Source organism: Drosophila albomicans, chromosome 3, assembly GCF_009650485.2.
Source record: "Drosophila albomicans strain 15112-1751.03 chromosome 3, ASM965048v2, whole genome shotgun sequence".
Classification (NCBI taxonomy): domain Eukaryota; kingdom Metazoa; phylum Arthropoda; class Insecta; order Diptera; family Drosophilidae; genus Drosophila; species Drosophila albomicans.
In genome coordinates, this window is record NC_047629.2 from 17,980,879 (window position 1) to 18,006,757 (window position 25,879).

General features: G+C 36.5%; 5 protein-coding genes across 6 annotated transcripts; 3 read left to right on the plus strand and 2 right to left on the minus strand.

Annotated features, from left to right (window-relative positions):
• Positions 1–996: 996 nt before the first annotated feature.
• Positions 997–4,027, minus strand: LOC117566638 (bomanin Bicipital 1-like). Of its 2 annotated transcripts, none has more exons than XM_052004792.1 (2): positions 3,943–4,027; positions 997–1,401 (listed from the first exon to the last, which is right to left on the minus strand). In XM_052004792.1, exons 1-2 carry the CDS (start codon positions 4,010–4,012, stop codon positions 1,067–1,069), a joined length of 405 nt encoding a protein of 134 aa, XP_051860752.1. In that variant the 5' UTR covers positions 4,013–4,027; the 3' UTR covers positions 997–1,066. The 2 variants fall into 2 exon arrangements, with proteins under 2 accessions (XP_051860752.1, XP_051860753.1); XM_052004793.1 differs by lacking the exon at positions 3,943–4,027 and adding an exon at positions 1,486–1,635.
• A 1,520-nt stretch (positions 4,028–5,547) lies between these two features.
• On the plus strand, positions 5,548–5,962 carry LOC117569129 (bomanin-836). The gene is made up of 2 exons (XM_034250149.2): positions 5,548–5,658; positions 5,723–5,962. The coding sequence occupies exons 1-2, from the start codon at positions 5,577–5,579 to the stop codon at positions 5,902–5,904; spliced, it is 264 nt and encodes an 87-aa protein (XP_034106040.1). The 5' UTR covers positions 5,548–5,576; the 3' UTR covers positions 5,905–5,962.
• Positions 5,963–6,945: 983 nt separating this feature from the next.
• On the plus strand, positions 6,946–7,290 carry LOC117571292 (bomanin-065-like). The gene is made up of 2 exons (XM_034253362.2): positions 6,946–7,061; positions 7,127–7,290. Exons 1-2 carry the CDS (start codon positions 7,010–7,012, stop codon positions 7,192–7,194), a joined length of 120 nt encoding a protein of 39 aa, XP_034109253.1. The 5' UTR covers positions 6,946–7,009; the 3' UTR covers positions 7,195–7,290.
• A 314-nt stretch (positions 7,291–7,604) lies between these two features.
• On the minus strand, positions 7,605–7,983 carry LOC117571291 (bomanin-068). Its single transcript, XM_034253361.2, has 2 exons — positions 7,868–7,983; positions 7,605–7,743 (listed from the first exon to the last, which is right to left on the minus strand). The coding sequence occupies exons 1-2, from the start codon at positions 7,917–7,919 to the stop codon at positions 7,673–7,675; spliced, it is 123 nt and encodes a 40-aa protein (XP_034109252.1). The 5' UTR covers positions 7,920–7,983; the 3' UTR covers positions 7,605–7,672.
• A 12,686-nt stretch (positions 7,984–20,669) lies between these two features.
• LOC117570492 (chitinase-like protein Idgf5) lies at positions 20,670–22,864 on the plus strand. Its single transcript, XM_034252185.2, has 3 exons — positions 20,670–20,841; positions 20,964–21,524; positions 22,169–22,864. The coding sequence occupies exons 1-3, from the start codon at positions 20,721–20,723 to the stop codon at positions 22,813–22,815; spliced, it is 1,329 nt and encodes a 442-aa protein (XP_034108076.1). The 5' UTR covers positions 20,670–20,720; the 3' UTR covers positions 22,816–22,864.
• Positions 22,865–25,879: the final 3,015 nt, after the last annotated feature.

Consider the following 25,879-nt stretch of genomic DNA (forward strand, 5'->3'; position numbering starts at 1 on the left):
TTATTAGAGAGAAATATATTTACATTTTGAATTTTGTCATTTCATAATTTCTATATTATTAAACTCTTGTTTGGTTTATTCTAATTTATTGTATAGTAAAAAAAAACATAATTAAATGTATCTAAAAAAACTGCAGCCATTTACTTTCTCAAATACAAAGCTAAGCTAAACTGCTGTTGCTTTAACATCTATATAATATATTTTTGTTTATTATATTTAGTACTTTATAGTACTATAAAAATGCTAAAATTGAAAAGCTGCAGCAACACAGAATTTTTAGAAAGATTTTGGAAGGATTTATAGGTTTAATAATTATATTGAAATTAATGACAATTATGTTAAGAAGATATATGTATATGTGTATTTAGTAAAATTACAAACAAAATATATTTCGATTTAATTTGCCGAACAATTTACGAAACTTTTCTAACGCCGCTGTCAAAAGTTTGCCTATGGTTCAAATGTTGCACATGATGCTATGGTTATACTAAATCTTTGTGTATTTTCCAGTCGACTTGTCTAATTACTTTAGCTTTGCCTTCTCGAATAACACAAAAACTTTTTGCATCGACATTTTCAAACCCATTTTGGACATTTAGTCAAATTTTAGACACAGTTGTATCCCATTGGATGCACAATTGTATAATCCATGGATTATATATGTGACAACGAAGAGAAGAAAGCCTACGAATGCAATGACTTGGAGATTGTTTACTGAATTGATATTTAAATTGCCATTGTTGATCTCAGAAGAGCTTCTCGTAGAATTTTGATGACAAAGATGACTAAAATACACTACTAAAGTGATTACTTTCTACAATGCATATTGATGCTTCTGTATTTTAGTCATCTTTGTCATCAAAGTTTTACGAGTTCTTCTGAGATCAACAATAGATTTAGTGTGATCATTTTATATGCTTCTCTAACTTGCCTTGCTGAAAATGCTACAGAAATTTCATACAAAATCGCTTTAAACCACATATACAACAGTAGCACTTAAACAATGAACAAAACAATTTATTAATTATGTTTTAGTCACCAGCAAAATGACGTAACAATCGTCGATTTAGCCGCGTATGTTGCAGCCAACACAATCACTATTGCGCACCACTGTGCCAGGATAGCCATGTCCATCGATCGTAGTCACTGAGCGACCTCCAGAGAAGCCACCATCATCTCCATCAAACCGGATCACTTGCTGACCTCCCCATTGGCGTTTGAAGCGATTTGATAGCTGCTGTGACCAGTCAGAGTTGCTGGCCTGAGCTGGAGCAGCAGACGTTTTACTTTGACCAGGCGAGTGAGCAGCATGATCCTGACTGCCTGAAGATTTGTGAGTTGTGCTCTCCTCTTCCGGTCGGTTGCAATCGACACATTGGCCTCTGATGGTTACTTTGCCAGCTAAAGTAGAAATTAGGTGGAAGAGTTAGATAAGAGCTATAATCGGAGAATGAGAACAACTCAACAATCTTTTCACATACTAACCATTTGCGTTGGCGGCCAACACGGCCAAGACCAAGACAGTTAACAATACCAAGCGCTGCATTTTGTAAACAGAATGAGCTCGATGTAACGTTGGTTTTATACTGTTGCCCGACGGGTTTCACCTGATTTAAGACTGCGATGCAGTGTTGCAGTTATACTAAGCACATATTATTGGAAAAGCCCAGCTTAACAATAAATTGATAGCATGCTTTACATGCTGAGAATATATAAACCTGTTTCCACAGCGATTTACACTGAAAAACACGAGTACGAGACGATTCTGATGCGATTAGTATAAGCAAAGGGAACTTGCTTAATTGATAACAACAAATAAAGTGACGTTTATTAGACTGAATGATTTAAGCAGAGAATTTGATTGATTAATCTAGTCGAATGCAATACTCTGTAATCTTAACAGAAGACATTATTATATAACATTTTTTATGCACGAAATCGAAAACATCCCAAATTTGTGGCATAACTATTTTCAACTCTTTAGGAATATTAAATTTTCAGTGCAAGAGAGAGATCTCAATAAGCTTGAGTCCTGAAAGTCTGTGTTTGTATCGCTTGAAATTGCAAACGAAGAAACAAAAATTTACAAATTTGTTATTTGGTGATAATATGATCGACTAATTTGATTGCGTAATTCAGTTATAAATATAAATAAAAAAAACTACAAAATAATTTACCACAAAAGTTTTCGTCAATTTAAACACAATTCAGCGATTCATAATTTAATCATTTTTGAGATCACGAACGATGAGATCATGAGCAGTTTCTTTATTTATTACAGTATATTTCAATATACTATGTACATATAACATATAAAGTAGATCTATTCTATTATATATATATTTTTTTTAAATACTACAAATTGTATAAAACCGTGCGGCTTAATCGCTGCAAACACAGGAATCAAACACAATTGCACACAACTAACTGCAATAGAATACGTTTATTTTCTGAATTGAAAATTTAATAGTATATTTATTATATTATTTCTTTGTGACTTAACCTTTTTTTTTAAATAATAAACGTTTGATGCTGCATTTTCTGCATAATACTTATTAAACCAGATACATTATATTTATGGAATATTTTGATGCAGTTCTGAACTTGTCAGTTTCTTAATTTCCATATCACATTTTTAACATTTGAATTCAATCAATGAAAACAATGTTCATTGAGCTGCGTACTTCCTTGTTCAGATTGTCAAGCATCTTTCTTGAATTCCAATCCGAAAAGTCTTTCCTCTTATTTTCCTTTTATGCTACTGATTAAGAATTCTCACTTAATTATTGAATAAAAACATACATTGTTGCAAAGCAACATTCTAATCAATTATTTACACAATATAATACTATAATATTTATACCTGTCTGAATAAAAATGTAAGGACAATATAAGAAATTGAGAAGCATAATTTATTCTATGCAATTTGTATTATACTAAATTGGGTATCGGGTATTTCACAGTCAGTAGCATTATATTTGCTTGCTTCATGAATTACAACTCACGTATTTTATATATATTGCCATTTTCATTAAGTCTATAGTTTTCATTTTAAGTGGACGATCATCAATTCTCTTCCCGATCAGATTCATCATGAAAATGTATTTTTTTCTGTTCTTTTCAATCAGCAGCATTTATGTTGCTGCTTATGGTAATTTAAACAAAATATCTCACATACTCCCAATTATTAATTGAATCTTTACCTATTTATACAGCTTATGTTTTTGTGGCCTGGTACTTTATTATTCAGCTTATCAAGTATCTTTCGTAACCATTGTATTTCTTGAACTACAAACCGTAATGACAATGCAATTTATAGAAGATAGAAAATGAAATTTATAAATTTCAGAAATATATTATTTCTAAGAAATGAATTTCTTGTTATGCTGCCAATTAATAAATCTCATTTAATTATTCAATAACAATATACTTTGTTGCAAAAGCTTAATCTAATCGATCGTTTATTTACTATAATATTTATACCCGTCTGAAAAATATATGAAGGCTATATAAAGAATTGGGCATTGTAATTTACTTTAAACATTTTGTGATATACAAATTTATTTAGCGGGTATTTCACACTCAGATGCTTTTACTTGCGTGCTTTGTGAAATTCAATACACGAGTTTCATATATATTGTAGTTTGCATTATCCCCATTGGCGTTTAAAGCGATTTGGTGTTGATATCTCTTGTGTTGATATCTCGGAGTTGCCGGCCTGAGCTGGAGGAGCAGCCGTTTTACTTTGACCAGAAGAATGAGCAGCATGATCCTGACTGCCTGAAGATTTGTGAGTTGTGCTCTCCTCTTCCGGTCGGTTGCAATCGACACATTGGCCTCTGATGGTTACTTTGCCAGCTAAAGTAGAAATTAGGTGGAAGAGTTAGATAAGAGTTATAATCGGAGTATGAGAACAACATAACAATATTTCTACATACTAACCATTGGCATTAGCAGCCAACATGGCCAATATAGCCAAGACCAAGACAGTTAACAATACCAAGCGCTGCATTTTGTAAACAGAATAAGCTCGATGTAAAGTTCTATTTATACTGTTGTCCGATGGATTGCAGCTGATCCCAGTTTGCAATGCAGTGTTGCAGTTATGCTAATCGAATATTATTTTCAAAGCCCGCCTTAACAATATGTTAAATTTGTAAAGCATGCTGACAATATATAAACCTGTTTCCACAGCGTGTTACACTGAAAAACACGAATACGAGTCAATTCTAAAGTGCAATCAAAGGAAACCTGCTTAACTGATAACAACAAATAAAGTGACGTTTATTTGACTGCAGAAAATATTATTTCTTAATGTAGTCGAACGCAATACTCTGTAATTTTCATAGACATTGTAATATAACATGCTTTTATGTATGATCGAAAAAAAATAATTGACAATTTATGGCATAACTATTTTCAATTCTTTAGGAATATAAAATCATTACTTTAAGCTAGAGCTCTGGATATCCTCGAGATTGCTTTGTAGTCTTAAAAGTTTAAAAAATTGTATTAAGGAAGCAAAAAATATGCTATGCAGTACATTTTATTATATTTACTTTACTATATACTAAACTAAATATTCCATAGAGCACAAAATATACCAATGCGACATACATGCCAAAAGCTATATTTAGTATATTAATGTAGAACATTCAAAATATACCATACAGTACAAAATATTCCAGATTGTCAATCAAAGCAACAAAGCAATGCAAGGGAAGATATATATACATATAATATATATTAGGAAATACTTCCTTCTACCAATTACATACATATGCACAGGCACAAGTTGCAAATACCCTTCTACTCGGGTATGAAAATAGAAGGGCAATAATAAAAATTGCTGACATTAATTTATTTCAAACAATTTGTAATATACTAAAGTCGGTGCCGGATATTTCACAGTCAGATGCAATATACTTGAAATTTTTATTATCACATTAGTTTTCATTAAAACTAGACGATTGTTGATTCGCGTGCCGATCAGATTCATCATGAAATTGTATGCTTTACTGTTCTTTTCATTCAGCTGCATCTTTGTTGCGGCTTATGGTAATATAAACAAATTACCTTATATAGTCACAATTACCTAATTAAATTTATTTATACAGCTTATATTTTAGTAGCCTGGTACTTTATCATTCAGCATCTTTGACAACCTTTGTATTTCTTGATCTCCAAGCCGTAATGACATTAATCCAATTTATAAAAAATAAAAGTGCAAATTATAAATATCAGAAATATGTTATTTCTGAGATACAAATTTCCTTTTATGCTTCCAAATAAAAAATCATTTAATTATGGAATAACAATATACTTTGTTGCAAAGTTCATTATAATCAATTGCTCACTATAATGTTTATACCCGTCTAAAATAAATGTAAGGGTAATATAAAGAATTGCGAATCGTGATTTACTTTAAATATTTCGTAATATACAAAATTACTCAGAGAGGATTTCACACTCAGATGAATTTTAAATGCTTGCTTTGTGAAATTCAATACACGAGCTTCGTATATATTCAATTTTTCACTATCTCAGTATTTTTCTTTATAAGTAGACGATCGTCAATGCGTTTTCCGATCAGATTCAACATGAATTCGTTGGCTTTAGTGCTCCTTTTATTCAGCTGCATCTTGGCTGTAACTTTTGGTAATATAAACAAAATAACTCGCATAGTCACAATTATCTTATTCAATTGTATTTATTTCTAAAGCTGAGCCTGGCAAGGTTTACATCATGGGAGAGTGCGTAGACTGTAACAGAGATGGTGTGCCCGAGACGCCTTTTCCTGTCCGTGATTCAGGTGCTACTATTCAGAGATTGACAACTGGCGCTGCGGCTTTTGGTCTCCTATACTATTCTATTGGCGCTTTGCTACGCAATATGCCGCACTAAGTTTGTCTAAAGAAATTATTAAATAAATAATGTGTTATAAGCACAAATCAAAATCGAATTTATTCGCATTGAATGCATTTATTCTTGATTGTTTTTATTTAACATTTTATTCACAGCATAAAGGGAAATGTAAAGCTAAATATACAGCTTATACAATATATTTCTGACTTAGCGTTTGATTGCGTATACGTAATATACGTGTATACGTAAAATACGTATGTACATATTTTACAACAAAGATGCATTGCAAGCAAATGCAGGCTGTGGGGAATGCTGATATATATTTTTATAAAAATATATTTTCCTTATTTTGATATTCCTAATAAATAGCATTTATTACCTCAAACATGCATTACGTCAAATATTGCGTATACAAAAAGTTTACCTCAATCATATGTATATTACGTATACGAAATATCACGTATACATGTTTAGACTTCACATAGCATGTTTTACTCAAGCAGTGAAAGCTCGCTTAATGCACAGTTCTTTTAAGCGGACACCTTTCTTAAGCGGACACCTTAGCAATTACTCCTAGATTTGGTTTAGCGATGAAAAGTAGTCTCTTAATTAAACAATTCGCTTTTGTAAAACAAATAGCGTTTCTAACTTTTAAGGTACGTTTAACAGATGGTTCTTATATTTATATTTAAAATTGTGCTTCTGATTCATGTTTAAAATAAACAAAAGTAATGACATAATGTTTCCATTTAATATATAGCTTAATATATGTAACATTAAGCTTTGCTTTGACTAAATAAACTCTAAACTCTAATAAGTATTATTAGATTTCTCAACTTGAATATTTGCATCACGCTTCACCTGAGTTAGTGTTCACTGTACTCAATACCTTAAGCTGTAATTAAACGTCACATGCAATCGCAATCAACGCACTGAACCAATGTGTTTATCTGTGGGAAATACTCATTTAAATGGGCATTTCCAAGCTGTCTACTTCTGCTGACCTATCAATGTAATATTGTAATAACAATTTGTGCGCTTCTCGGGAAAAACACTTTTGCTTTAAGTGCTATATAAACCGACTCTTTGACTGCAATTGGCATTAGTTCAACTGCAAACCTTGTTAACTAAACCACAGAACAAAATGAAACTTTTCTCAATTGTTTTCGTCCTGGGCCTTTTGGCTTTCGCCAGTGGTAAGTTTCAAGAACAACAATTATAATTACAAAATACTAATTTAAAACTCGATTCTCTTCTCTAGCTTCCCCTGTGAAACCTGATGTGGTCATCAACGGCGATTGCCGTCATTGCAATGTTCATGGAGGTTAACCAAGAAAATTGCCAATGATCCTTAATTAATAAAATTGCCTATGACAAAACTGAAAGTTCAATTCTTTTTTGTTCAATAAATTGTTCATTACATAATTGTTTCATTTATTTAAATTCCTCAGTCAACCTTTGATGGATTAGTCATGCACAAAAGTAAAGTCAAATTTATATATTGATTATATATAAATCTTGACACTGAGAATATCGTCGTTGACCGCAAAGTGAACCTATAGATAACAATAAATCGACGGGAATTGCATCAGAATTTGTTAGGAGACTCGTTGATTCAAGGCTACTTGAAATTTCATCTGATGTTGTTTGCTGAAAAATAGAAATTTGCCTTTCAATTGAAACGCATTTTGTGCGCATTAACAGATTAGGCTTGGACTACATAAAAACAAAAACACTCGTTTTAATTAAATTTCCCTTATTATTTCAATCGACATAAATAGCAATCACTGGCTGGTTGTTGAATTAATTAATCGCCACGTATATTGCAGTATTTACAATCGCCATTGATGATTACATTTCCCGGTTGCAGTGGATTAGCTGTAAATAAAAGCAAAATATAGACAGAAAAAAAATAAGTAAATAAATTATACATATTTTATGCATGAATTCTATTATTTGCATACACTATTCCACCCCCTCTTCCTCAACCACAACAACTTACCACTTGCGAGTGCCAACAAAGCGAGGAGAAAAGCCAACGATAACCACTTCATGTTTCCTATAAGCTCGAAATGCGACTTGCAATTTGAAACTAAACACTAAACGCTGTCTAGAAGCAGCTTTTATAGCCTAACTCGTTCATGTAATGACGGCTTTAATCACACATTACACTCAGCTGTTAAACGTTGTATTCAATTGCGCACTGAGAAAATGACATGTGTGTATTATGTTTGTATGTATTAGAAGAATGCTATTCGATTGTGGTGTCTATTCAGGCTGATAACACTATAATTTTCATTGGAAATACACAATATTGCATTTGATTTTTTATACAACTATATGAGTTGAAAGCTCGAACTATGAACTATCGATAGTACTAAATCAAAAGCTAAAATAAAAGTGAAAATATAAAAATTTAAATATGTAAAGACGATTATTGTATAGTATACTAAATAAGGATAATTCTATTATAATACTAATTTTTAAAATTATTTTTAAAAAATTGTAGACCAAAAAAAATGTTGCTAAAAAGAAACCTAAATTAAATATGTCATTTAAGGTCAATTTTAGAATGTTAAATAATTCCTAAAATATATGCCTTAAATTTTAGAATATTCCTATTAAAATATTAGTTTTCAGAAATCGGAATCATTACATTTGATTTTATGCATTATTTCTTGAGTTTGAAAACACGTTTCTTAGAAATTATCTCTCATCGTTGATTATTAAACTCCAATTATAAAATATCGTCCAAAAATAGCTAAGTAAAACTAAATTTGTAAAAAATGAATCATATTTAAAAGTAGTTTTTGGAAAGAATAAATATAAAAAATGTTACAGAAAAAATGGTTTTTAATCTTACACTTGCAAAATACTTGTAAATAAATGAGCTTATATTCATAGTTAAGCTCAAACTATAAATTATCAATAATAAAAATCAACCATTAAATATGTAATGAATAGTGTTTTACTGTCCCTTAAAGTATAAATATACTACATTGAAAAGTAGATTGCATATCTTTATTTAGGAACTTTTCGACTTTAATAAAAAATCTTGAAATAATCTTTATACAAGATTTTGTTCTTCAATCATCGTTTCGACCTTCAAAAATCTTGTTTTAAGATCAAAAAGATTTAAAATTAACGAATTTTGTTCTAGATTCTTTAAATGTTAGCATTTCTTTATTTTTGACATTATATAATTTTTATTTACGATTTTATTTTTCATTTTATTTAATCATTTTTAAAATGTGCATACAAAATAATAGCAAATTGATATTTTCTATGAACGTTGTTTATAAGCTCTGTTTGAAGAGAAAATACAATAAATAATACTCAGATTATTGTGCTGAGTTTTAAGTGCAGTATTCATCTCTCTCTCTCTAATGCTGCTCTCTCATCATTTCTTTGTTTAGCACAAAAACTTGATGAACACACTGCAATTTGCTATCAATAGAAAATGAGTAGAAATTAATGTTGTGCATTATTTTATGCGTAAATAATCAGCATTATGTTCAAGCCACGCAAAATTTAATGAAAACAAATTTCGAGCACAAATTTAAAGTGTGTGAGAATTTTTGGAGTATGTGTATCTATAAAAGGTAAATGAACGTGTTTGTGGTTGAATTCATTTTCATCGTGGAAAAGTTGTGTGCATGTGTGTCTGTGTGTGTGTGTGTGCATGTATGTGTGCATGTGAGTGTATGCTTGTGGCTGCTGTTGGCTGGCAATTAAGCCAATGAAGCATTAAAAACACCAGCTAAGGGCGTAAGCCATGCAAAGTGCGGAGCGCGGCGGGTGTGGGGGAAAATGGCTGTCATGGCTTACACACACACACACACACACACACACACACACACACACACACACACACTCGTACATATATTCATGTCGGGGTGATGCTAGTATGGTAAAGTTGCTGAGCGGCTTTAACATGGCAAAGCCCAGCGCGATCCATACCTGGCTAAACTCAAGCAGCTCATCGCCTCCACGCGGCGTCCCTGGGAACAGCCCCTTTGTTACCCAACAGGGGGGCTGGCTAAGATGAGAAGGCGGCCTGCCGGTGAGTAATCACCGAATGGCTTATTAAAAATCCAGTATGCGTCTGTACCCAGACTGGGCGGTATACTGGTTAGCGTCTGACCCATAGTGGGCGGCTAGATTGTAGGGTAGCTACACCATCTCATTAGAGGGAGTGCCCCTGGCAGAAGGGTTAAAATGCACCGGTTAGAATTAACCAAATGGAAGGTCATAGAGGAGTTAAAATTACGGTGCAGGGTGTCGGAAGCCCAGTACCGGCGGTTGTGAGGGGTGAGCAAGCGGGCCCCCGGCCGTCGATATCCAGCGACCGCAATGCTAAAGAGGTGGCATACTTGGCCTCGCAAGCATCTAATGTTACAAGTAAGGTTACCACCGATCACATCAGCGTGCCGATTCCAAAGGCAGGAAGCAAGACCCCTCCGGGCTCGCCTCTTCGCCCATTGGACCTAACGACAGCATGGCACAATTCGGACCTCAGCGAGGTATTGGACGAAATGCAAAGTAGAATTAATCTACTTGTGGCAGCTTTTGAGACCCAGCGACACGTCACCAAGGGGTCCAAAGATGCAATATCAGAACTGGCTTCGCTCAACAATAGAGCGATGGATCTCCACAAGGGTAGACCAAAAGATGTTCCTGCCACGAACGTCGCTACCCAAACAGTGGTATCCTCTAAAAAGAAGATCCCCCCAGTCGCTAAGGACAAAAAGACGCCAAAAGCGACACCTTTAAGGAGGGAGCATGTTACCGTGAAGGCTGGGGCCAATGCGCCCAAGGTGACAACCTATGCAGAGGTTACTAAAGCACCTATCCGCAATTCCAAAGCGGAAAATAGAGTCAAACCCAAACAGCTACGCAGGAAACCCGAGGCAGTGATAATTCAAAAAACTGCCGACACCTCTTACGTTGACATATTGCGTCAACTAAAAGGGGACCCTGGGCTGGACGAAATAGGCAAGCACGTCCGTAAAATCAGGAGGACGCAGAAAGGTGACCTACTGTTGGAACTGGATGGTAAATCTGCGGGTGGAGTGAGCAAGATCCGCGAAGGCATTGCAAACTCCCTCAGCAACATCGCCACGGTACGTTCAGGCATGCAAAGAACTGCACTGAAATGCAGTGGCATGGATGAGGCAACGACCACGGGGGACCTTCTCCAACGTTTAAAGGCCCAATTCCCGACGATCTCTAGTCCGAATGTGAAAGGACTAAGAAGGATGCGTGACGGGACCCAAATAGCTACGGTACTGCTAGACGTAAACGATGCCATAACAGTACTAAAAAAGGGTTCTATTACAGTGGGCTGGTCAAGGTGTCGCATCACCCAAGACACTAGGCCTATAAGATGTTTTAAGTGTTTAGATTACGGGCATCAAGCAAGTAGCTGTAAGGAAGTAGACCGATCGGACTGCTGCTTACGGTGCGGGGCCAAAGGGCATAAGGCCAAGGGATGCACAGCTAAGCCGAATTGTTTGATCTGCGGCGAAGGGAAGAATCTAAATCATGCGACCGGTTGTTTTGCATGCCCCACCTATCAGAGGGCCAAAAAACACTTAGAAGAAAAGAGCCAGCAACATGCAAGAACTCGTTAGGATTGCCCAACTGAACGTTAACCACTGTGCGGCTGCCCAGAGCCTACTGCGGCAGACCGAAGTGGAACGCAATATAGATATTCTGCTATTAAGTGAACCCTATATTCCAAGTGGAGGGAATGCAGACATGATACTGGACGGATTAGGAAAGGCGGCGATCAAACGCTGCTCCGGAATCCATGTACAAGAAGTACAGTCCCCTCCCCTACGGGGTTTCGCCTACGCGAGACTGAGTGGGATTCATTTTTACAGCTGCTACGCCCCCCCAAGCGACAGCCATGAGCAATTTGAAGACATGCTCGACATGCTGGCGCGCCACGCTAGAGGGCGTAGCCCGATAGTGATAGCCGGGGACTTCAATGCCTGGGCCACAGAATGGGGGAGCAGAATATCGAATCGTCGTGGAAGAGCACTGATAAACACAATGAGCCTGCTCGACCTCGTACTACTTAACGATGGAATCAAACCGACCTTTGACAATGACAGAGGAACATCGTATATTGATGTCACTTTCGCTAGCAGGGCTTTAGCAGTAAATGCCACCTGGGAAGTTCTGGAGGACGAGACGCTGAGTGACCATGCGCTGATCCTCATCAACATTAAAATGACGAGTGCGACACATAGGCTTCGAAGGAATACACTAGGTCGAATGTGGGACACGAGGAAACTGGACAAAGAGATGCTATCTTATATAATAGAAGGCCTGGAGAATCCAGCTAACCAAGCAGAAAATATGGCCACAAACCTGACGAGACTGCTGGTATCGACGTGCGATGCTACAATGCCGCGAAAAAAGTCAAACAGGAGCAAGCCACCTGCTTACTGGTGGAGCGAGTCCTTGCGACTTTTGAGAGCGGAGTGCCTCGCAGCAAGAAGAAGAGCTCAGCGGGCGAGAGGACGTGACGAACACCTGCAATTAGTGAACCGTCACAGAACAGCTCGGGCGGCACTACAGAGGGAAATTGCGATAGCGAAGGCTGGAGCATTTAAGGATCTGCTCGACAGTATTGACGAGAACCCATGGGGCTCTGCATATAAAATTGTTTATAAAAAGTTAAAAACTTCGGCGGGTAAGCTACAAATGGAGCCCGGTGCAATGGCCACCATCGTAGAGGAACTGTTCCCGAAAGAAGATTCCCTTTGGCAACCGGCTGAACCTACCCCTGGCGTTCCTTTTCCTGCCATCACTCCAGAGGAAATAGTGCAAGCCACTAAAAGGATAAGGCCCAGCAAAGCTCCTGGTTTGGACGGAATACCAGGAATCGTCGTTAAAGCCGTAGCGGAGGCAAAGCCGGAATTATTCAGCAACACTTTCCAACAGTGCCTTGCTGAAGGGATATTCCCCAAAATATGGAAAAACCAACGGCTTATTCTCATCCCCAAAGGTAAAGGTAACCCCAACACTGCCAGTGGTTACCGTCCCCTATGCCTACTAGACATAGTGGGTAAGCTTTTCGAACGGATTATATACTGCCGACTGGAGGCGATCACTGAGGGCCCCAGTGGACTATCGCACCAACAGTACGGGTTCCGAAAGGGGAAAAGCACCCTTGATGCGTTGGCTGACGTCCGAAACATCGCTCAAAACGCGCTGGACGGTGAAAGATGGCTAGGAGGAGCGAAGGAATACTGCGCGATAGCCACCCTTGATGTAAAAAACGCCTTTAACTCGGCTAAGTGGACCAGCATCCTCAGCGCCATGGGTAACATGGGTATCCCTAAATATCTCAGGGATATTGTTGGGAGCTATTTCCGAGAGCGGGTCCTTTGGTACGAAACTAGTGAAGCCCCCAAAAAGTACCAAGTTACCTCTGGTGTCCCACAAGGATCTGTGATCGGTCCAATCCTGTGGAACATCATGTACAATGGTATCCTGAATGTAAGGAAACCAAGGAACGCTAATTTGCACTGCTTCGCGGACGATGTGGCGATTACAGCCGTAGCCAAAACATTGACTGTTCTACAAACCACCTGCAACGATGCAATCAGAGCTGCCACTGATTGGCTAGAGAGTGTCGGGTTAAACATTGCAGCCCAGAAAACAGAAATTGTGTTACTAAGCAGCAGAAAGGCAGTAGAGGCGCTATATATAACGGTAGGCGGAATACAGCTTGAATCAGCTAGGTCACTGAAATATTTGGGGGTTATGATTGACCATAGACTCAACTTCAGGGACCATGTGCAATATGCTAGTAGGAAGGCCGCTATGTCGACCGCCGCCCTGAGTAGGTTGATGCCAAACGTAGGGGGTCCGAGAATGCCAGCAAGGAAACTGTTGGCATCGGTTGCGAAGGCAACTCTACTGTACGCAGCACCAATATGGAGTAGAGCTACGGTAAAACCGTCTTACCTCAAAGAGGCGCGGGCAACCTACAGAACCATGGCTCTAAGGCTTATCAGAGGCTTTAGGACCATCTCAGAGGACGCGGGGCTGGTTCTCGCAGGTATGCTACCAGTAGACCTGGAGATAAACGCTCTAACGGAAATTCGCGAAGGTGTAAACCGGACGACAGCGTACGAGCGCCAATTGGAGGAGTGGCAGCGGAGATGGCAAGCATCAAGAAAGGGGCGATGGACCTATGAGCTACTACCAGACATCGCAACTTGGATCAAGTGTCAACATAAGGAGCTGGACTACCATCTTACACAGTTCCTAACGGATCACGGCTGCTTTCGAGGGTATCTTCAACGATTCAACCATGTGGATACTCCCTACTGTTTTTACTGCATAAACGACGAGGAGACGGCCGAGCACGTGCTCCTACATTGCCCGAGATTTACTAACGAAAGAGAGCAAATCTGTAGACTTGTAGGGCCGACGATAAGCCCAAGGGGTCTTCTGGCTGCAATGATGGCAGACGAGGAGTCCTGGAAGACAGGACAGACCCTAATAGTCAACATTATGAAGCAGGTCCGAGCTGACGAGATAGCTAATAGACCTGCTAGTCTATAGCTGATCAACAACAACTTTCTTTATTCGCAGCTTGCCGTAAGAGGCAAGCCACACTGACGATTGTGTGCACTGAGCACACCATCCGGCTCACCGAAGTAATAACTTAATTGACAGTCCCGGTGAGCCTACAAAGGACAGAAGAGCATACGGAGGTTTTTAGTGCGTAAGAATCGCACATACCCCTCTACAGGAGGTAGAGGGCATCTTTTTGAAGATTTTCCTGCCGGGGTGCAAAACCAAAAAAAAAAAAAAAAAAAAATATATTCATGCTTACCCAATCCCCCAATCGCTGCCTTAACACTCACAGATTGGCTTTGGGTGGATTAGCGTCGCCGTCGCCGTCGTTGCCGTTGCCACATTTGTCAACGTGAAAAGCATTACGCTTAAATGAACCCATGCACATGCATAAATACGCAAAAAGCCAACCCGAAACACAGCAAAAAAAATAAAATAAAATGTGCCTAGTCGACACGTGTGCGTTAACAATTTAATTACGGCAAACAAGCTCCCTCAACTCAAGCCAGGCAGCGGGCAGATGTTGCCCAAAAAGTTAATCACCCAATCGACGGGGAGGTCAGCTGTATTAAAGACTCACACAACACACACACGCACACACACACACACACACACACACATATTTTAAGCAATTCTCGGCTTAAGGTTTGAGGCAAAAGCCCATTAGCTAACAGTTTGCTTCACTTGCTGTTGCCGGAGAGTTGTGGGAGTTGTCTTTGTGTAGCTGTGTGTGTGTGTGAGCGGGTGTGCGTCTATTTACTCAAGCTGGTGTGAAAATATGCCATGACTGCGCACACTATAATTTTGCTGTCTTTGAGTTGAATAGAAATTCACACTAGTCGAAATACGAATACTCTGGAAATAGAAATATTAAATTGTAGATTTATTGTACATATATAGAGAGAGAAAAAAATTTATATTAAAAAGAAGATTGAAAATCTTGCTTTAAGATGTTTTCCGATCTTATAAACAAATCTTAAATTAGATTAAGAACATTTCATTTTAAGGCTAAAATCTTGATTCAAGAATGTTATATTCCAGAATCAAATACAAATAGCACCACTTTCGCTTTAAAAAAGAAAGTTGCAAAAAATGGATTAACATAAAACTGAAATTTAACTTTTTACTAAATTGAGAGATAACTAAATTATATATAACTAGATACAAGAGCTATTAGTAATATGATCAACATAATAAAAGTACAAATATAATTTGGTGCAGCTTTTAATTTATAAATATACTCGTATACTGTATGCAATGCTGGCCTTAGGTTAGACGCACTTTTACTTACATTAAAATTATTTTAAAATTTACTATTTCAATGATAAACATCCAAAGTGCTATATAAATTCTATACAGCAATTGAGGTTTAATTGAAATCTATTCCACTTAATATATGAAAGGATATTTACAAGACTCAATTATTAAAGATATTGAAAAAATGTGTACAAGCCAAATTAGTGTTATTATTTAAAAAGATTAGATTAGAGATACAAAAACTATGGAAGGAACAAAATATTATAGAGCGAAAATACTTGCAAATCCTCAAGGTTTAATTTAATACCGAAGATTTTATTATGATGATTTGAACCATTCAGATATGTTCTAAACTTAATTTGCAGTTGTGTTAATAAACTTAATATGGAAGCTAAATTGTAAAGCTTTCTGTTGTTAATGTACATACTTGTTAATCAGGCAGACATAAGCATGCTTTGAGCTTTATAACTTTTAAAATAAGTTGAATTAGTTTCCATAACTTTGTGTAGTTATGATTAGAGACTTCATCTGTTTCTAAAGTTTAGGTTAGGTTAGGTTGAATCGGCTTCTAGGAGATGCGGAATATTGACCAATAGAGGTCCGTAGCTATACCGGTAATCTGTTGATATAATATAAATAAAATACTTTTTAGTAGATTTTTTTTAATGTTACTAAGGCTAAATACTTTTATTTTCGGATATCGATTTCAAAATAGTTTTCTTTCTTACTATTAAACCTATCTAGCTACAATTCAGTAATTCCCCACAAGTGTTTAGCATATACACTTAAGAGCCGCAACTTAGGCTACACAAAAGTTCAGCACATATATCAGCAAAATAAATGTATACGTGTAGAGGCGTGTGTGTGTGTATGTGTGCAGTGCATGCTGTCGGTAGTTGGAGAACACAAAGAGAGAGAGAGAGAGAAAGCGCAGGATTGCTCAGCAGCTGGGGCACTATTAGTTTATTATTACGAGCAGCGTTTTATTGTCAACCTGTGGAGTGTGTGTGCGGTGGTGTGTTTGTGTGTGTGAGGATGAGTGGGCAACTGGGCGTGTCCCATGAACATGTGTGCACTTGGCTGACTGTTTGCTTAAGCGACTATGCATAGCAGTCATATTTGAAATATTCTGTTGATTTCTCACTTTCTTGTTTTTCATGTTCGTATTTCATTTTTTTGTTTTTTTTGTTGCGGTTAGTTTTATAGCTTGTGGCATGTGTGCGTTGGCTTTTCATAAAATTCGTGTTTTTTATGTAGATTTTCCGGTGACGCCGCCGCAACCAAAAAACGGAAGCGGAAATTTTTTGTTGCCCCATAAAAACATTCACAAAGCCAACGCGTCGTATACGTTATATCTATGCAAAACTCAAAGCTTGGCCATAAAAAAAATGGGGGGAGGGTGGCCACATAATATATTTAAGCAGCCAAACAGCTAAATGAACATATTACATAGTCGCTGGGCCTTGGCATCTCACACTGAGTGGCTTTTCGCATGGCTTGGGAATGAATCTATTAAGGCGACACAGCACAGAGCACAGCAGCTGGCCTGTCGTAACTGTCGCTTGGGGGCAAAAAGTAATTACTAAAAGGATTTGCTTAAGCGCCTGAGAGCTGCCACTTGCGGCCAAAGCAAGAAAGCGACTGAAACGAGTTCGCTAGACAAAAAGAAAGCGAAAAGAGTGAGAGCGAGAGTGAGAGAGAGGGCAAAATAATTCCACAGCATGCAGCATGCAAATTCTTTTAACACAATTTCTGCAAATAAATTTTGTGCGGAATCCGTAGAAGTCAACACATTTCCCCCACCGCTTGCGTTCATCTCACACTCTCGACTAACGAAGCCAACAAATAGCGCCACGTGAGCAAAATTGCTAATCAACTGGCAAAAGCGTTCAGGGCACACACACACACAAAGTAAAAGCGTCAGAAGGACACTCATCCTTGCTTAAGTGCCATCGTCAACAATACCAACAGCAACAACAACAACAACAGCAGCAACAACAGCAGCAACAACAACAGCTCATCATTTGCCAACAACGAATGCTTTAATGTATTTAAGCTTTGCGTATACAACACGCAGCACAAAAACATTATTGTCTGCTGGGAATTGTGGAGATAGAATTAGGGATGCGGAGCGAGAGGGAGTTTCGAGAAATGGGCGGGAGCTGAAACTGTGGGCTAAGTGACATAAGCAAAGAGACTGAGGCAAAAATGCCGTTGGCAAAGCGACAGCAACTTAATGGCAGCAATACGAAAATACTAACATGTGTCTCTCTCTCTCGCTTTCTCGCTCACTCATTCTCCATCTCTTTCATTCTTTTTATAGCCGCTTCCCGCTAGGGTAGAAGGGTATTATAACTTTGTGCCTACAGAAAATTTATGTAACATAGGCGACATCTTTGACTCCATATCCTCGAGACGATAGCGACTTAGACTATGAGAAATTGACCTATAATTTGTAAGCTAGAATCTCAGCTTTTGGCATAGAACAATAACTTATACTTCATGATTCCAGAAAATTTGGTTTCAATCAAATGAAAATTTTAAAAGTTATTTTCACATAATAATCTGCTATATGTAATAGTATATCAATATACCAATTATAGATTTTGGTATATCTTTGATGTATGTAATAGTTTATCAATATTCCAATTTCGGTATATTTGAGTATATTAATATATGACAATTTGCTAAATGTAACAGTATATCAATGTACCAATTATAACATTTGGTATATTTTAGTATTTTAATATAATGTTGTATGTAACAGTGTATCAATATGCCAATTATAGCTTTCGATATATTTTAGTTTTTAGTATATGACAATATGCTTAATCTAATGGTAAATCAATATACCAATTAGTCTTCGCTATAATAATTTATTATAAATATCAATTTCAACTTTAGTATATTTCAGTACTTTTTTGAAAAATAGTATATTTCAGTAATTTTCAGTATACTAATTTAGTATAATTTAAGAATAATACCGCCCTACATTTAATTGAAAATGATTAGCGCGTATCTCACAGTCGAGCACACTCGACTGTAACTTTCCCACATGTTGTTTGTGTGTTTGTAGTGGTAAAGCAATCGCAAAGCCTACTCACTGTTGATACGAGCTATAACACACTAAAATCCATCTCTCCTCCCTTGATGTTAGGGATTTGTGTTTGGTGGTTGCTGGCACATTAGCCAGAGAGATAGGAATGGAAATAGAAAGAAAAGAAAATAAGACTAAGGCATATAAGGAGATAATTCATATGAAGCGAGCACAACAAGAGAGCGTGATGTTTTAATCACACATTCTAATTGAAATGCTGTTAATCAGCCTCGTTGCCTCAGTTATATATAATTAATTTAATGCTATTTTGAATTATATGTGGAATATTATTTTTGTTGCCGCTTGTCGTTTAGTAGTCGCCAGAAAATATATAATTAAAGTTAAAGCTTTCGATTTAAGGTTTTGCAAATAAATATATTTATATAATAAATGAATAAAAACAATAATAACTAAATAAATAAAGAAAACCCCTTAACGAAGGGGGAAAAAACTTTATTTATAGCAAATGTGTATAAAAGTTCATTTTACAAATTTCGATTAAAACTGGATATCCAATTAACAATTATTGTAAAAAGTTCTGTTTTTTTCTGCGGATCGCCTGTTGCTCTCTCTACACCGAATGCGCCATGTGGTTTTGTACAATTCACCGCATCTGAAAAAATTTAGTCATTGCAAAAAAAGATTTATCAAATATCACTTAATAATTACTGTAGCAAATCACAGCCAAAAGGCAGGACATAAACAATAGCGCAGCTGAAGCTGATCTCATCGTTTGTTCGATCACAAAAATACTTTGATTACTTTGCTGTGGCTCATGTGTGCTTTATATACTCTAGACGATGATGAACTACAACGCCGAAATCATTGGGTGATTACAGTCATATTAATTACGTTGTGTTGCACATAAAATAAAATAACCCAATCATATGTTGATTAATTAATAAAAGAGAAAAAATAGTACTCATAATGTATAATACATTTAGTATAAAAAACTACTAAATAAGCTACAATTTGAACAATTAATTATGCTAAAAATATACTAAATTAATATACCCCCATAATACCAAAGGCTATATTTGGTATATGGGTATAGTAATACTCTAACCATAGGGTATAAAAATGTACTATAAAATGGAATAAGACATACATACATTTTTTTCAATTTTCCAAGAAATCTCAGTGAAATTGAATTTTTTATTTATTTTTTGTTTTGACGATTTGAATAAGACATTAACAAAGTTTTTAAGAAAATTTATTTTAAATAAAATGAGAAATATGTATTTTATTGATTATACTTTATACATTAACTAACTTAATTCAAGGCGCAGCAATTTAGTACAATAACAAATCAAATTTACTTGAATGTGTTCATTACACATCGCTGCATAAAAATAAATTATGTAGACGCTATATTAAAGCAAATACTTTCACTGTGCTGATAAAAAAAAAGTTCTAAAATAAAACTTATGAAATCATTTACTTAGAATTTTAATCTGAATACTTAATCACGAAAACATTGAAGTAGGAAAGTAAATCTTAGTTTTTAAGAACTCTTAATAAAACATCTTATTAATGACATAAAAAGTGGTCTAATTTTAAGAACACAATTTTATAAGAATCTGATCGCTTTCTTTTAATGCGATTCCAAGAAAGAGAGGCGATAAGATTTGTTTTTGAAACAGTCTAATTTTTTTTTTGCACTCAATGTTTACTCGCGGCGCCAAACAGATTATTTTTATAAACTCCAAACAAATGTGTATTTGCTATGCTCAATACTTTGTGATTTTTTAGAGGCGATAAGAAGTGTTTTCGAAACCACGTCGATGCTTTGTTTTTGCACTCAATTTCAATTCGAGCGGCATTAGCTGTGACTTTTATGTCATCGCTCAGTTTTAAATTGATTCTTAACGACAGCAGTACATACATAGAGTAACAATAAATGGCCCACAGTTGGGTCTTCTTCCTTGGAGCATTGCTCTGCCTGGGCTGCAGCCAGGTGACTCTGGCTGAGGTGGGCAAACTGGTCTGCTACTATGATGCGGCAAGCTTTGTGCGTGAAGGTAAGAAAGAGACAGAGAAGAGCGAGAGCGCATTACTGTCTAATCTTTGTGTGTCAAGTGTTGGGGTTATTGAGGTTATCTCTACTTGTATAATATTTGCCTTTGTTTTCTCTTGCTTTCAGGTCCTGCACAACTTTCACTGCCTGAGCTGGAGCCAGCTTTGAGTTTTTGCAACTACTTGATCTATGGCTATGCGGGCATCGATGCCTCGAACTATAAACTCAAGAGTCTGCATCCAGAGCTTACCTACAATCGCCAGCATTATAACCAGATAACAGCACTGCGTAAGAAGTACGCGCATTTGCGCATCTTGCTCTCCGTTGGCGGCGATCGGGATATTAATGAATTTGGCGAGCCGGACAATGGCAAATATCTCAGCTTGCTGGAGCAACCGGAGCATAGGAACAACTTCAAGGCCAGCGTGAGTGCTGAGCTCAGTCAATATGGCTTCGATGGCATCGATTTGGCTTGGCAATTCCCCAAGCTGCGTCCCAAGAAGCAGCAGGGCGCCTTCAGACGCGCCTGGTCATCGTTCAAGGGTCTGTTCAGCAGCGACACCATCGATGCCAAGGCCGAGGAGCACAAGACGCAGTTCGCCGCCTTGGTGCGAGAGCTGCGAGTGGAGTTGCAACGCAATGGCAAACAATTGTCGCTCAGCATGCTGCCACATGTGGATCCACAGCGTAAGTTGTCGAGGTAGCAAAACTGTTTTTATACCCGGTACCCATAGAGTAGAAGGGTATTATAAGTTTGTGCCTGCAGGAAAACTATGTTACAGGAAGGAGGCCTCTCAAACCCTATCGTCTCGTCCGCTGACGCTGATCAACAATATAAATACTTTATATTCCGAGACGACATAGCCATACCCGTCTATCTGTCTGTCTATCTTTCCGTCTGGCCGTCCGTCCGTCCGTTTGAACACTTGAATCTCAGAGACTATAAGATATAGAGATATAATTTTTTTTTCGACAGCACTTGTTATCTTTGTACGCAAATCCACAAAAATCGAATTGCAAGTGTAAATTATGATTCCTCAAAAATTGGTTCCGATCAGGTAAAACTTGTAGAAGTTGTTTAAGAAATATGTATGGGTAAAAGTTATTACGGGCCTTTGTTGCTTTAGCCGACAATGTGGTATAAATGCGATACTATATCAATATACCAAATGAAACCTTTAGTATATTTTTAGTATTATTCATTTGGTTTATTTTGAGAGCAATTCCGCACAGTTTTGCTTTCATTAAAATGGGTAGCGGGTATCTCATATTCGAGGACACTCAACTGTACCTTTCTTAATACGCTAATACGCTTTCACTCTTCCTCTCAGTTTTCATTGATATTCCCTCTGTGATGCCGTACGTGGACTTTGTTAACCTGGGCACCTATGACTTCCATACGCCACAGCGTGATCCCAAGCAAGCGGATGTGGTAGCTCCGCTTCACGAGATGCCCGAACGCGATCTCACCCACAATGTGGCTCATCAAGTGGAGTATTGGCTGAACAGCACGGCCAATGCACAGCAGCTAAACATTGGCATCGCCAGCTATGGTCGCGCCTGGCGCATGAGCCGCGACTCGGGTCTCACGGGTTATCCTCCGGTGCCGGATACTGAGGGTGCCGCTGATGGGGGCAAGCATACACTCATTCCGGGTCTGCTCAGCTGGCCCGAGATCTGTGAGCAACTGCAGCTTCATCTTGGTCAGGGCAAGGATAAGAATAACGAGCATTTGCGCAAAGTTGGCGATCCAACGAAACGCTTTGGCATCTATGCCTATCGCTCGGCTGGCGATAATGGCGAACCAGGTCTCTGGGTGGGCTATGAGGATCCCACTTCGGCGGCCATTAAGGCGAGCTACTCGCAAGCCAGGCGCTTGGGTGGTGTTGCTTTCCATGATCTGTCGCTGGACGATTTTCGCGGTCAATGCGCTGGCGAAAAGTATCCAATACTGCGCAGCATAAAGTTCAAGTTGTAAAATGAAATTAGTTATGGAATAAAGTGAAACATTTTGTATATTCATATTACTTTCTTAAATTTCTATATTGATGTTTTATAAATAAACTCCAAGCCCATAAAGTATACATTATAATCGCAATTGAAAACTGCGAAGCTATACAAGAATAGTTAACCACAAAGCAAAGTTTAAAATCAGCTCTAAACCTCCACTCAGCATGTTTCAAATATAAACATGAAATACTTCAAGGTATTGCTCAAACTCAGAGAGCAAGAAGCATAATTTAATCACACATTAAAAACGAAATCTTATTAATGAACAATATTTCACAGTTACCCAAAATAAAGTTATTTTGTTGTTGAGTTTTGGCAATTTATTACATAACTGAAGTTAAAGCAAATAGAACATAATTTCTAATTAATACTATAAGTAAAAACTATAAATACTTTAAAACAACATTTGCAAAAAAATATGCTATTGACGGCACATACAAAATATCACTTCACAAAATAGTCGCGCTCTGGTTTAATTTTACCAACTAAATTTTTTAAATATGTTAGAAAACCAATCGACAATAATTGTGAAAACATCTTTCCTTTTATCTTGGAATGGTGATGGTCCCCTTACACCGAATGCTCCCTGTGGCTTCATGGAATTCACCGCATCTGAGGATAGATGTACATGAGAATTTAATATGTTAGTCGACTATAGTAATAATAATAATTTAGTTTATATTTACTGTAAGAAATCACAGCCAAAAGGCAAGTGAAAATCAGGAACACAACTATGCTTGTTCTCATTGCTCCGTCGTTTTAAAAAATACTTCGATTATGAAGTCCTCTTGAGACCTTATATATTCGCGCTGCAAGTAGCTTTAATGCGGTTTCGATCAGTTGTCACGTTGTGCATACGTCACCTGATGGATCTGAAATATCAACCGCGAGCAAAACAATGAATTAAATTTATTTTTATATTGTTTATATTTATAGAAAAAATTATTATTATATTAAGTCAAACACAAATTAAACAAGTAAGAAAGCTACAGTCGAGTGTGCTCAATTGAGAGATACCAGCTATCCATTAAATATAAATATATGAGCAAAATATTGCGGTTTTAAGCTCAAAATATACCGAAATAATATACCACAAAATATAAAAAAAAAATGGTTAAAGCGGTATAATTGGTATATTTGTATAGTAATACTTTCAAGATATATAATATTATAGAGTGCAAAATATACCAGATTGTCAGCAAATACATCTAAGACCCTTATAAGTAGGCGTGTTTGCCCATACAAAAGTATTTCTTCAATAACTTAGACAATTTTTATCTGATCGCAACCCAATTTTCAGGAATCACAAAGACTATGGTTATTATTGTACATACCAACTCTAGGTTTAAACAAGTAAGAAAGTTACAGTCGAGTGTCGCCACGATTCGTCACCTAATGAATCTGAAATCTCAACCGCAAGCAAAACAATGAATTACATTTAATTTTATTTTTTATATTTAGAAACAAAATTTACTTATATTTTAATGTATGCAAGTCAAATGGCTTGTTTAATGCCCCCTTCCAATAGCACCAAAAACTCAATGTTTCTGGGTTTTTTTTTTAATTCATTTCAAATTTTGCATTTGCCCCATGGACTCTCCATGACAAAAATTACACTGTTTATATGCAAATTACACCACTTCAGTGCACTGCGCAGCTGTTTTGCATCATCATCACATATAATGAAAAAATTATATAGATGTGATATAAATAAATAAAAGAAGCTAGTAATTATTTTTCAATCAAATAACACACAATAATTAAAATAAATTTAATTTTATAATTAATAAAACTTTATTAATTATATATATTCATCATTTAATGAATTTGGAGTTTTCCACATTATTGCAAGGTACAATTCTTTTTACACCAAGAATTTTAAGAATAATGGAGAAAGAACCTTCAAAGTCTTTTTCACATTTTCGGAATGGTGATAATTGTCCTATAGTGAATGCACCACCTGAACTCATCGAATTCACCGTATCTGAGGATAAATGTGTAATAATTCAATAGATTAATAGACTATAATATTAGCACGAGTAATAAGTTAATAATTACTGTAGCAAATCACAGCCAAAAGGCAGGTGAAGATCAGGAACACAACTGTGCTTGTTTTCATTGCTCGTTCGTTTTAAAAAATACTTTGGTTATGAAGTCCTCTTAAGAGCTTATATACTCAAATTTTCAAGTAGCTGCAACGTGGTTTCGATCAGACGTCACGGTTCATACGTCATCTAATAAAGCAGAAATATCAACCGCGAGCAAAACAATGAAATAAATTTATTTATAATATGTTTGCCATATTTCAGTTTATTTAAAATAAATCACAAGGCTTTAAAATTATTTTTATATTTATATTCGTATGGATATGTGTAATAATATTGAACGTAAGACTCAACATTGAGGCTTTTTATGGTTTCATGATTTCATAAAAAATTTACAAATGTAACAGCTAGAAGAATGTATCATCAACTATATATTGTATGCATACATATTCTTTATCAGAAGGATCATCCATTTATCAGGAACAAAATGTAAAAGGTATTTTCATTTTTTTCGACAATTTTAAGGACTCGACTAAAGCATTTTTATTCGTTCATTTCTAAGTTCAATTAATATAAATGAGATAATTAACATTATAAGTATTAAATATTATTATTGAAAATTAAAACATTTTTTTGAATTAAAATGGTTTTTAGTTACTTTTTAAGCTCTCTATTAACAACAACGATTTATGAAATAATAGTTTATACGACTTGCAGTGTTTGCTAAAAATGAAAATCAAGTACAAACATTTTCTGCCAAAATCTGCTTAGCATTTTAATAAAACTTATGCTGAACTTTTCTCTTTCATTCCTTGTGATGGTTATTTTTCCTTTACTGTACATATCAACTCTAGGTTTAAAATTACTCTTGGTATTCGAGTTTTGTTAATTTGTGGGACCTGAAGTGGGCGTGCCAAAAAGTTGAAACAAACTTGATCTGCGTGCAAACATAACAAATGCTGTCGTAATATATTTATATAGCTCTAA

Excerpts from the sequence above, each read along its gene's own strand:
- LOC117569129 (XM_034250149.2), top strand. The coding sequence starts at position 5,577 with ATGCGTTTTCCGATCAGATTCAACATGAATTCGTTGGCTTTAGTGCTC. Across the intron at positions 5,659-5,722 it reads CATCTTGGCTGTAACTTTTG|CTGAGCCTGGCAAGGTTTAC; the intron begins GTAATATAAACA and ends TTATTTCTAAAG.
- LOC117566638 (XM_052004792.1), bottom strand. The coding sequence starts at position 4,012 with ATGCAGCGCTTGGTATTGTTAACTGTCTTGGTCTTGGCTATATTGGCC. Across the intron at positions 1,402-3,942 it reads GTTGGCTGCTAATGCCAATG|CTGGCAAAGTAACCATCAGA; the intron begins GTTAGTATGTAG and ends TTTCTACTTTAG.
- LOC117571291 (XM_034253361.2), bottom strand. The coding sequence starts at position 7,919 with ATGAAGTGGTTATCGTTGGCTTTTCTCCTCGCTTTGTTGGCACTCGCA. Across the intron at positions 7,744-7,867 it reads TTTGTTGGCACTCGCAAGTG|CTAATCCACTGCAACCGGGA; the intron begins GTAAGTTGTTGT and ends TTTTATTTACAG.
- LOC117570492 (XM_034252185.2), top strand. The coding sequence starts at position 20,721 with ATGGCCCACAGTTGGGTCTTCTTCCTTGGAGCATTGCTCTGCCTGGGC. Across the intron at positions 20,842-20,963 it reads GGCAAGCTTTGTGCGTGAAG|GTCCTGCACAACTTTCACTG; the intron begins GTAAGAAAGAGA and ends TCTTGCTTTCAG. Across the intron at positions 21,525-22,168 it reads GCCACATGTGGATCCACAGC|TTTTCATTGATATTCCCTCT; the intron begins GTAAGTTGTCGA and ends TCTTCCTCTCAG.
- LOC117571292 (XM_034253362.2), top strand. The coding sequence starts at position 7,010 with ATGAAACTTTTCTCAATTGTTTTCGTCCTGGGCCTTTTGGCTTTCGCC. Across the intron at positions 7,062-7,126 it reads CCTTTTGGCTTTCGCCAGTG|CTTCCCCTGTGAAACCTGAT; the intron begins GTAAGTTTCAAG and ends TCTCTTCTCTAG.